Source organism: Macrobrachium nipponense, chromosome 15, assembly GCF_015104395.2.
Source record: "Macrobrachium nipponense isolate FS-2020 chromosome 15, ASM1510439v2, whole genome shotgun sequence".
Lineage (NCBI taxonomy): Eukaryota > Metazoa > Arthropoda > Malacostraca > Decapoda > Palaemonidae > Macrobrachium > Macrobrachium nipponense.
This window is the reverse complement of record NC_087208.1, coordinates 83,340,989-83,353,701: the sequence shown is the minus strand read 5'-3', so window position 1 is coordinate 83,353,701 and position 12,713 is coordinate 83,340,989. Positions and strand designations below refer to the sequence as shown.

The following is a 12,713-nucleotide window of genomic DNA, read 5'->3' as shown; positions in this document are numbered from 1 at the left end:
TATTGTATTTAGAACAGAAAGTTCCTCAATGTCCCTTTGGACATTGTTTTCTTCAACTTCATCTAACTCAGATTTTCAGTGCCCCTTTGATAACTGATGATTTACAAGGGATGTCTTTACTTATGCCTATATTTTCAGGTGAAGCTGTGGTCCACCCAATCAAGTTTCTGCTTTGTTACGTTCTCTGAGCACAACGGTCCTGTGACAGGGCTTGCCTTTACCCAGAGTGGAAAAGCCATATTGTCTTCTTCGTTAGATGGTAAGCAGAGAATTCTCACATTTGTTGTAAGCTATGAATAAAGTTAACTCATGTGAGACTCTTAAAATGAATCATCATAATTTTGCTTTTGTGGAGTAGTGATGATGAATGTGTTTTTTTGCAGTATGGGCAACAGACTTTCAACCAAAGAAATATTAAATGTTTGTTAACCAGAAGTGTTTTACAAGCATTTTAAAGTTATTTTCGTAAAATTCCCTATGTTCAGCAAATTTTGTCTTCGTTCCACAAATTATAAGAAGTATGTATTTATACGTTAAAATATATTGGGTTCTTGTTCATCTATACATCAAAGGAAACGAGGGTGCTGATATAGCAATAATAGCTACAATCACTATGACTAGCTTAAATATACCTGTTCCTGTCAGTGATTGGTTATCATCTCCGTAACCTATCCTCTTCTGTAAATGGCAGTAACTTTGGAATAATAAATATGGTAGTAACAATTAAAACAGATTAAACTGTTGTTGGTTTGTGGTTCCTTTATTCCATAAACATTACAGTACATTTAAATATCTCATCGTCAGGGTTTGTGATTTCTTTATTCCGTAAACAGCAGTACATTGAAATAATATTCCATCATTTTTAATACATATGTATACAGACCTTCCTTCTTTACATAGGGCTTAGCTTTGAGTGTTAGCTGGAAATGGTTGTTCAAACTCATTGACAGGTAGAGGGAAGCTCCACCCACCTGTTGGTCTGCACTCCACTTTGCTTCTGGCCATTTTTTTTGTGTAGACATCATTCCTGACTCTGTGTCCTGACCTCCACCAGCTTGAGTATTTGTGCGTTGTTTTCTTTGTGTTGGTTTTGCCATTATCATTGATTAAGAGCCAGGCAACAGGTCTTGTCTTTTATTGATGTTGATCTGCATATATTTTGTTATGTGGGAAGCATATGTGCAACCAAGATAGTCCATTTACAGAGTGTAGTGAATGGCTGTCTGAGCAATGGGTGAAGGTTGCCTCTAGGAAGGAGAGGCCTGTAGGGGGATAATTCAGTTAGTGCAATGCGTGTGGTGCACTGTAGACATTACTTGAGGATCTTTGCAGCATCCCTTTGGCCCCCAGCTGCAACCTCTTTCATTAATTTTACTGTACCTTCGTTCATTTTCTCTTTCTTCCATCAGACTTTCCACCTCTCTTAACAATTGTTTCATAGTGCAACTGCAAGGTTCTCCTGTTACACCTTTCAGACCCTTTTACTGTCAATTTCCCTTTCAGTGTTTGGCCTATGACCTAAATTATATATTATATATTCTATTCCAGGAGAGAGAGAGAGAGAGAGAGAGAGAGAGAGAGAGAGAGAGAGAGAGAGAGAGAGAGAGAGAGAGAGAGAGAGAGAGAGAGAGAGAGAGACCACCTACATGATATTCCTGCATGTTCAGTCGGTAATTTGTTCTGAGTAATCTTCCTCCGCACAAGGGGCAGTTCTCCATACTTGCAGTGGTCTCAGCTGGACTGGACAGGAAGAAGTTGAAAAAGTGTAGGACGAAGTAGTCATCTTTTTCCTCATCTTCATTGCCTGGTTCCTCTTCCTCCTCGCCTTTGACTTCCAAAGCTTCCAAGAGGAGGAATAAGAAGGCTGCCACATCTGGCTCTCCCTGTAGGAAATCTAAGCGTCCAGTAGTAATTTTTTCTTGATGGAGAAGATTGATGAGGCTCACACCAGCTGCTTTATGCTTTATGCAAGGGTGTAACTGGTACCCAGGGTTTCCCTGAATCCAGGGATACTGGCTCTGGCCTGGGTGGCTAGGCTGGCCAGGGTACCTTTAGCACCAGTACAAGGACCCTCGTCCAGTAAGGCCCACTGTGAACAAGCAAGAATTGAATATCCAATCAAATGGCCCCACCACCTAGACCTAGTAAGAGGAGGTCCTCCATTTAGCTGCCCCCTCCTGCGGAAGCTTCGGTTTCTCAGAAGGCTGGGGCAAATTTATGTGACAGCCCTTGCTCATGTTCACCTTGGGTTGATGGTTGCCCACAGCCTTGTCCACCTGATAGGGCTCCATCTTTACCAGGCTGGGTTAGGGTTCCTATTGCTTCATTGTCTTAGGGTGTTCTCAAGAGGCAGGTGTCAGACAGGTAAGGGGGCTGGATCAGAAGTGTTTGTGCTCTCTTTCCAGCCCTCTAACAAAGGCATATGTTTCCGGGTTGCTCTTAGGACTAGACAGGTTGTACACCCAATTGATGAAGCAGTCCCCGGGGGGCTCAGACAAGTTTCAAGCTTCTGTCTCCTGCAGAGAGCATCCTGGGAGGACTGAGAACTGGAGGGACTTGAGGGTCCTTTGCCGCAGACTTGGACACCCCTGAGGTATAGAGTACCTTTCAGGAGGTTGTCCAGCTCATTCTTGAGCAGATTGATCTTAAGAAGGGAGCGTAGCTATGTGTGCAGACTTTTTCTCAGCTATTGAGGCCCAGATAAACTCTCAGAAAGAACCCAGTTCCTTGATCAGCTAACCATGGCCCCAACTTGCTAGTATAGTTCGGGATCAGGGCCTACCCCTAGCTCATCAGAGGAGATGCTACATATCGACTGATATTGCCATATATACACTGCAGATTGACCTGGCGCTATTTGTTTGTTTCTTGGTCTTTTGCTGGAACATGTCTATGCAGAAGGGGGTTGTCTATCTCTCACAGGTGGAGATGGCAGCTTTGAAGTTGACTGGTATGGCAGTACTCCAAGCAATCTCATGGTTGGACCTTTGGTCTTCCAGCATAGTGAGAGTGGTATCATCCTCTTTGGAGGGGTGTTGTGCTCGAGGTGAAGATACCTCTTTCAAGAGACTTCTGCTGTATGGAAGAAGCAATTACCTACCTAGCCTACCAGACAGCAAGCCTATGGTCTAACCTAGTCTTGAAGAGGCTATTCCAACTTGCCACATATATAGGTCCAGAGTTGGCACTGGCACTCAGGAATGGACTCTTGGAGCAAGGTCGAGTCCATGGGGAGAGGTTGGGTTTTGACAGTGACACTTTCCTTCACCAGGTAGTGTTCCACAACCCCTGGGTCTTTGATAAGTGCTGTGGCCAAACTGTTAGGTTTCTGTTCCCCATAGAGGACCCCAGTCTGCTTCTGCCCTTGTGCGAAAAGGGACATAGTTCTGGACTCATGGGTGGTGATGGAGGATGCCTTTCAACTCCCGTAGGACACCCTCGATGTCACGTTCTACCATTCTGCCAGATGAGAATCTCAGGTTGACTGGTTGTTCCCACATGGTCACGTGGTGAATGGTATCCAGACTTCCTATAGTAGATTCACTTCTGTGCATCTCATGCCCAGTGCCGTTCCTTACGACACTCCTGATTGGCTGTTGATAAGCCAATCACAGGGCTGGAAACTCTGTCTCTCAAGGGAGTTCACATACATAGGATGTATGTTCCACCCCTCCTCTTTCAAAAGTTATAACTTTCATTACACCTCAGTTTTACCCTCAGAAAAGTAGTTTTTGTACATGGAACTTACCCAGCAGATATATACTTAGCTATAGACTCCGTCGTCCCCGACAGAAATTCAAATTTCGCGGCACACGCTGCAGGTAGGTCAGGTGATCTACCGCCCCTGCCGCTGGGTGGCAGGAATAGGAACGATTACCGTTCTAGAACCAGATTTTCTCTGTCGCGGTAGTGTCAACATACGTTGTTGCTACCTCCTGACTTGATTTTCGTTTTTTCATCGCCATCGACCTTCTGGGCTGTCTTTTGCAGGGAAGTACTGGGTCTTTGGTTTGGCATACGCTTTTATTAACTTTTGAATGAATTTGGCTTCGAAATTTCGAAGAATATATTACGTGAAACTACCGAATTTTTCGGTAGACACTCATATATTTTGCAATAAGGGAAATATTGATTTTTTTTTTTTTTCACTAATACGTGTATAAGTGTTAGAACTTGATGAAGGAAATATAAGATCTAACTTCCTACTTTAGGAAGTCAGAAAGCATATAACTAGATACGCTTCCTTTAGAAGCTTTAAGAGCTCTCGTACTAACGAGCAGTTAGAGTATTGACAATTCTAGTAGTTGTTGCATCCTCATCACCTTCTTACTCCACAGAATCTACAAATTCATATGTGCAAATTTGAAGATAAATGGATGGAGCTCAAAAGGCGAGCTCTAAAAAGGTAAGAAGTGAATATAGTGTTCCCAGTGCAGTGGAGGGTGCGTCTGATCGGCTCCGTAGCGCTTCCAGGCCTAGACCTCTTCCAAACTCCCAGACCCAGTGGAGGAGGAAAGTCGACAGCCGCAGGAAGGTTAGGGAGAACCCCCACCGGTCAGGCGTCCCCTCGGCAGGTTCTGTAGAACGTCCCAGACTGCCAAGGATAGCCATTGATAAGGCATCCTTAAAAAAAGTGCGTCTCTTCATCTTACATCCGAAAAGACGAAGAATGCATGTTTGGAGTTTCGATGATCTAGCGCGTTCTCTGAAAACTAAGAGACATGAGAGAGCCAGCCGCTGCAGGAAGCCGCGTTCCAGCAAGCTAGCGTGAGCTACGTTCCAATAGCCAGCAGCGAGGGCGCGTTCCAGCTAACAGACTAGCGCGAGCCGCGTTCCTACAACCAAACACGAGCCGCGTTCTAGAAAAATTTTTCTTGGCGCAAGGCGCCTTCAAAGAGAACGAAGCGCCAGCCTGGCGCAAATTGCGCCAGAAAAACAGACGGCTAGAGCAAGGAGCCTTATAGTAGAGTGGCAATCAGAACGATCCTTCCATTGAACGTTTCCGGGCAAGAGGCTCTTTCTATTCTAAAAGGGGTCTAGTAGGCGCTCGGAACTATCAGGAACGTTCCAGGAGCGAGTCTCCTTTCTAGCGTGCGGAACATTCCAGGCGCGCTGAACATTCCAGGCGCGCAGAACATTCCAGGCGCGCGGAACATTCCAGGCGCTAGGTGCAAGGAGTCAGGCGCCAGAATATTCCTAATCTTCTTATGAGAGAGAGGTTAGTCGCGAGGCTCCTCTTTGAGTTTTCAACTTGAGCAACTTTCCCCTGGCAAAGGTGCAAGATGTCGCACAGGCGGCCGTCGCTTTTGCCAGAAGGATTCTGATACTAAGAGAAGCCATTTTTTCATTATTCAGAGGACACTCTCCTTCATTCATGCTCTTTCCTCGTTATGAAGAGGCAAGAGCTTTGGGAGTTTTCTTATAAGAATCTCATCGACGTTTGGGTATGATGGCGGATAGGAAATATCTACTTCCTTCCGTAAACCCTACAGATGAACAGGAATTCTGTCTCTTCCACGATTTATGAGGAAATCACGAAGATTTAAAGAGTTCCTGGATTAACTTCCTTCCTTAAGGAGATATATATACTCTTTCTATCGTTCTATTAACGAAAAGAACGAAGATAGTAAAAATTTTTCCTTTCTCTATCTGCCTCGGTAGGGAAAGAAGGTAGTAGAGTATCTGCTGTATGAGAATACGATACGGCAAATCATAAGCACATACCGTAGTTACTTCTTTGCTGAGCAACTCAATTACCAGTATCCTTCCAGGAATTTCCTAGGAAGGACTACGCTTAAAGGGATTGTTAAGACAACACCTACTTAGCTTCTAGATTTATCGAAGTCTTGTTTCGCTTAGATATGCATTATAAGAACTTCCTGAAGTTCGATAATAATTTTATAAGATTCCTTTATTAAATGGAGTAGCTGGCAACTCTGGAAGAGTAAGGCCAGTCGGCTAACGAGACTGCTATCGCTTAGAGTTAGACACCAACGCAGTATCATGTAGGTGTCGGTCATGATTGGTCTGTTACATGTCTCTCTCCTGCGGTATGGAATGACTAACCGTGTCTCTCCCCTACAATCGTGGTTTTAGCCTCGGATTGAGGGGATAGTTAAGCAAACATAAATAAAATATTGTCTGCCTTTTGCTAAGAAGCTTTTAATAAGAAAGATATTACAACATTTCAATGCTGTTTACCGTAGGTAACATTTTTAAAGGATTCTAACTCAGCGGAACTCTATATTGTATAATGCTTTCATGCTTACGAAAGCATGGCTTATTAGAGTACATGCTTAGTGAGAAGATGAATGTAGTAGAGAATTCACTTTAAGACTACGGTATGGTCAAGTCTTATGCACATACCGAGGTTAACTACAGAATTCCTAGTATCCTCAAAAAGGTTTCCTAGATTAATGCTGTTTACCACAATGTGACAGTATTATAAAGGATTCTAATACGGCAGAGCGCGATATATATAATTCTCTCATCCTTTCGAGAAACGCACACAACCTTTTTAGAATCGGATATTGCTCAAGAGAAGTTGGGTGAGTCGGATGGGAAACATTCTCTTAGTGGAAGAAGTTGTTTCCCTGAATGGACTATACTACGTATATAAACGTTTTTTCCCACTAAGAACGGAATTAACATGTGAAGGATGTCGGGTACCATAAAGGCATAGATGTTATGGCACATAACCTAAAAAGACCTAAAAAGAACTAGAAGGGAGCGCCAGCCTGGCGCAAATTGCGCCAGAAGCACCATCCAAGATATTTTCTCGTTTTAGCGAGTTATTAACCTAAGAGTCCAGTAGCCTCTCGGACAGCAGGCTCGGTAACGGCAAGATTCGTTCCTGATTTCGTTACCCATTTAATCGAAAAGGGGTCGCTTACAAGGAATGATGAAATGATTTATTTTAATCACTTAGGCCAATTCCACGACTCTCTCATATCGCAAAGAGCATCGAGAATCTCTTTTTTCGCCCCTGTTCGCGTTAACAAAAGAGAACCTATTTGGGAACAGACACGGAACGTAACGATCCTTAAGAGGTTCGATGCAAGATTTTGCATGTCCGTGAGAACCTTCTCGATCGAAGATAATAACTGTTAACGTATGTCTAACATTTATTGAAAAGAGTTGGGTTGGGAGAACCTGCGGAAAGTCTTCTTCATAGATCTCTTTGTAAGGTAGAAGACGAACCGACTTCCTTTAGACTGCTTCTTTTTTTCCTCGAACCAAGAGAGGTAGCAATATAAGACATCTTTAAATTTAAAGAAGGGGAATAAACTTGTCTTTTTTCCCCTAGTTATAAATTCTTAACAGATATTAAGATAAATGGGCGTCAAAGGAAGAGAGGATGTATGCCTCATTTTGGCCTTAGAGAGGTTGGATTCACAGAAGTCACGTTCTTCTCACAGCATGTTTGTAAGGCTTTTCCAAGAGTATCTGGATATTCTATCAGAATCTATTATAAATAGACCTAAAAAACCTCTCCACTCTGAGTCTGTCCGCGTGCAGACTGACCAGAAGTGGACATGAATGAGAGGTTTTTTCAAGGTAAATGACAATAGTCATGGCTAAGACATAGAATTGCTGCAGATCGTGCTAGATGGAATGAAGGAAACTGTCCTCTTCCGATACTCTGTGAACCACATAGCGAGGTTTTTTCTTCACTTTCAGAGGGAAGAATCACCTATGTATATATCTGCTGTCAAAGAACGCAGTAAAAGGCTATACTCTGTCTCAACAAGGGGAATTAGAGGTAACAGAGGATTAAGATCTTCGGGATCTTATACGATACCGCAATACGACAAGAGTAGGATATCATGTACTTCGAATGGGATCTTTTTGTGGCCACAGATTCCGTGTTCTGACAAAATGGAACTGCTCCTCATCAAACTTCTTTGAGGAAGTTTATGAAGGAATTCTTTGTTTCTCTTAGCCCTAAACGACCAAGAAGACAAGTGAATTTTTTGTGCATTGGAATCTCGCATCAGATTCAATGGAGACTCGGCAATGGGTTCTTGCCAGCATAGTATGTCTGGCAAAAGAACTAAATCCCTCTATTCCTGATGCAACGCTTTCAGATAGAAGTTTCGTTGCCCAGGCAGGGTACTTACATTTTCATCTACAGAAGAAGAGATGGTTTGTAAACGTTTTGCCTACAGAGTCTTCGGGGTGCGATGGGGAGGGGGGCTCAAAAAAAATGCTTCCCAGAGTCTTCGGGGTGCGATGAGGGCTCAAAAATGCTGGTTCCCAGAAGGTATTCAGAAGGATACAATAAGAGCTAGAAATCAGGGTTCCGCCCAATTTCAGCTCAGAGTCTCCTTCGACTTCCAGACTCCTTCCCTTCCTTCGGGCAAGGATAGGGAAGATTCTGCAACGAGGAACCTCATCAACATGTAAGAAGAGATCTCGTTAGCAAAAGAAGTGTTCACGAAGGATCCTCCTCGGAGGAAGACTCTTCTCTCTCATATTGTTAGATATCCTGTCGTCTACTGGGTGTAGCTGACTAAAATCACCTCCCCTTGCCAGGGGCCAAAAGCTCAAAGGGGAAGAATTTCTTCCACCCTTCTCCAGTCTCCTGATAAACTATGTGGTTGTTCAGGACTCTCGGACAATGTAGCGCCAGCCAAGCGCCAAATGCCAATACAGGCGAAAAACGCCAGAGGCGGACAGTTCCAAGGAACTCTGTCATGGTCGGATACTGAGAAGGAGCGGGCCTCCAACCTGGCGCAAATGCGCCAGAGGCGAACAAATCGGACAGATATAAGAGTGTCCGATGTGGACATCGCCAGACAGCCTAGAGACTCTTCCAAGCTCGAAGCTCCAGCAAGTGTGGAGGAGCCAAGCCAGGCGCGAGGCGCCAGCCAGGCTCTAGGAGCCAGCCAGGCTCAGGAGGCCGGCCAGGCCCTTAGGAGCCGCCAGGCTCTAGGGAGCCAGCCAGGGTCTAGGAGCCAGCCAGGCTCTAGGAAGCCAGCCAGGCTCTAGGCCAGCCAGGCTCTAGGAGCCAGCCAGGCTCTATGGACCAGCCAGGCTCTAGGAGCCAGCCAGGGCTCTAGAAAGCCAGCCAGGCTCTAGAAGCCAGCCAGGCGCCATCCAGGTGCCAGGCTCCTTCAAGGCTAGGCTCCAGTCAGGATTGAGGATCCATCCAGGCGCAAGGCTCCTTCCAGTAAAGAGAAACCTAAAGCTCTGTCATGTAAGAGGGCTAGTCCCCATTGATATGATACAGGTAAGGCTCTGCCATGTAAGTGGGTCAGCCCCCATTGGCACGATCCGAGAAGGCTCTGTTGTGTAAGCGGGCTAGCCCCCATTGACATGATCCAGTAGGGTTTGTCAGTCATAGGTCCCTACCTCGCTGAAACTCTTGAGGCATGCAGACTCATAGACGTAATCATGAAGTCTTCTGCCAGGCTCCAGGTGCCTTCCAGGCGCAAGGCACCAGCCAGACGCAAGGCTCCAGCCAGGCGCGAGGCGCTAGCCAGGAAGGAGGAGCCAATCAGGCACCAGCCAGGCGCGAGGCGCCAGCCAGGAGCAAGGCGCAATCCAGGCGCGAGGCTCCAGCCAGGCTCTAGGCGCCATTCAGGCGCAAGGCTCCAGCCAGGCGCTAGGCGCCTGCCAGGCACGAAGCGCTAGCCAGGCTCCAGGCTTCACCCAGAAGAGATCTATATCAAAGAACGCCCTGGCCTTCTTTGAGACATTGTGATCTAAGCACTTGATAAGTGCATTGATGATTCCTTCAAACAGCTGAGAATTAAAAGCGCATGAAGTGCGAGCTTTTCCGAATTCTTGTTCTTTCCCTAACAATATGTCATAAGGACATATTAGCTGTCACATACGGGAGATGCAACTCTGTGTTGACTTCCCATTATCCGAAGGATGTCAAGATAACCTTCGAGGGATCCTTCTCTCTTGGTTGATACGTGTCTGTGGATACATTGCTGGGATAGGGAGCAGATACTGATCCTTAACTAGTGAGTTAAATTTTATTTAACGTCGTGTTTTTTCTTTGGGTTTTTTGAAAGGAGTTTGTAGATAACTCTTTTCAACTTAAGCACTAACCCTCGTGTTAGGATCAGGTGATCGGGATCGGTGTTGTGCTCCTTAATTATGCCACTAGGCATAGGCATATTGTCATGTAAGAGGCTCTGTCGAGTAAATGGATAAGACCCCATCGACAGACCCACAAGAACTCTTAGCCATAGGTCACATCCTCGCTGAGGCTCTTGAGGCGAAGCAGATTCCTAGGCATTAGCCATGGAGTCTTCCGCCTGATCAAGTAGGAACCAAGGTTTTATTTATTTATTACCTACAACGTATGTTGTTTACCTGTCTATTCAGTAAATAGTTGTCTCTTTCCCACCACCAAGGGTGTCAATCAGCTAAGTATATATCTGCTGGGTAAGTTCCATGTACAAAAATGATATTGTTAAGATACAATAAAGTTTTGTACATACTTACCTGGCAGATATATACGATTGATGCCCACCCAACCCAACCTCCCCTCAGGAGACAGGTGGAAGAGAAAATCTGGTTCTAGAACGGTAATCGTTCCTATTCCTGCCACCCAGCGGCAGGGGCGGTAGATCACCTGACCTACCTGCAGCGTGTGCCGCGAAATTTGAATTTCTGTCGGGGACGACGGAGTCTATAGCTAAGTATATATCTGCCAGGTAAGTATGTACAAAACTTTATTGTATCTTAACAATATCATGTTTCCCAATTGCATCACTAAATGTCAACAAGCCAATTATGTAAGAATTTTGATATAAGAATTATGAAGAAACTCGTAATATATAATAAAAGGGAATAGTGAGAGGGACATGGGAGGACTGAATGCTGCAAAAGAAAATCAATGGATGAATAAATTTCCTCCATAGGTATCAATATCTAAGTAACCATTTTTTTCATATAGAGATTTCCACTATAGGATGTGAAGGGGTGATGGTGATAACGATAGTGACGATAATGAAATCTTAATATTTTTTCCCCCCCATAAAACTTCTTTCAATAGGTTGTGGTCATGACCATGGTGATGACATCATCGAGTGATCCCGTGAGGAACACCTGACTACACGAAGATAAGAGAGAGAGAGAGAGAGAGAGAGAGAAAAAGAGAGAGAGAGAGAGAGAGAGAGAGAGAGAGAGAGAAAGAGAGTGAAGAAGAGGGACGAGAGAGAGAGAGAGAGAGAGAGAGAGATTAATATTCTTAATCTTTTGCTTGTTATTTTCATATTGATAGCCCTTCCTTTGATGTTTTTGGTTTTTGGTAGGATTGTCTTCCATGACATTTAAGCTACAAAACTGTACTGTAGTACATAAATCTTATATCATTATAATCCTTAAATCATTGGCTTGATGATGTTTAGCGATGAAATTGGGAAACACTCCTTTTCTGCATGTAAAACTGAGGTGTAATGAAAGTTATAGTGTTTGAAAGATGTTGGTACATAGAAGTTGCCTACGTGAACTCTTGAGAGAGACTGAGAGTTCCCAGCCCTGTGATTGGCTTATCAACAGCCAATCAGGAGCGTCATAAGGAACGTCGCTGGGCATGAGATGCACAGGTGAAGTGAATCTACTATAGCTCTAATATCCAAAGTCCCATCATAGCACAACCTGCTGTGACAGCCACACAGAGAATTATCACCCAGCCATGTCACTTCATGCCTAGAGGCTATCCATTGTAGTTCTCTTTGCCACATATATGCAGTGAATCTGAACATGTTACATTTTATTTGAACCCCAGTGGACTGGTTGTCAGATATCCACATACGTATCTAGTTACATTTTATTTGAACCCCAGTGGACTGGTTGTTAGATATCCACATACGTATCTAACATCTCAAAGGCTTGGGTCCTTTTGTTCTGCATATGAACAAATGACAAATTTTTATTTGGTTTGTATTTTTCATAGCTAATAAACCTTAGGTCTTAACATTAACTGCCCACCTCACCTCTAGCCATCCTGCTTATGTCTTATCCTTGGTTGGAAGGAAGACTACTGCGTCACTACGTTCAAGCGTGTTTTCTGACTCGCTTCCACCTCAGCTATGTATCTGATGCCAGATGGCACTGATTACTTGCATTTACTATTTTTGTTGTTTTAATCTGTTTCCAGCTGGCACCAGAAGATTTAGCCTGATGTTAAGACCTCAGCTTTGTTAGCTATGAAAAATGCAAATTAATTAAAGCTTTGTCATACATGCCAAAATACACAAGATTACAGTGCGGGTTCCATATTTTTATTGTAGATCGATTGTGTTCAGGTGAAGAGGGAAAGAGAGGGCAGCAGGCTATTGTTCTCAGGTGGAGAGAGAGAGAGAGAGAGAGAGAGAGAGAGAGAGAGAGAGAGAGAGAGAGAGAGAGAGAGAGAGAGAGAGAGAGAGAGATGCCACTGCGGTATCGTCTGTAGCCTACGGGAGGGAGGGATGACTCGACTGTTCCCGTGCATCAATATTAATATATCATATAGTTTTTCTAAATAAGAGCATCTTGATAAGATGTCAGCCAAAGTAATGTATTTCCATGAAACAGTTCAAATAACATCAACATAATGAATGGTTATTGAATGTAGCATTGAGTAGCCTGAAAGGTGGAGTTGGAGATAAGCATCAGCATGAAAATACAATGGGTCCCCGTATTTACAGGGGATGTGTTCCAGACCCCACCATGAAAAGCTTGAATCTGCAAATACTTAGAGCCCTTATAAT

At 44.2% G+C, this 12,713-nt stretch overlaps 1 protein-coding gene across 1 annotated transcript in view; it reads left to right on the top strand.

Moving 5' to 3' along the window:
- The window catches only part of LOC135195086 (periodic tryptophan protein 2 homolog), a 351,391-nt gene that overhangs the window by 93,957 nt on the left and 244,721 nt on the right, over positions 1 to 12,713 (top strand). The window contains 1 exon segment of the mRNA XM_064221465.1: positions 139 to 259. Within this exon segment, the coding sequence (XP_064077535.1) occupies positions 139 to 259 (121 nt within the window).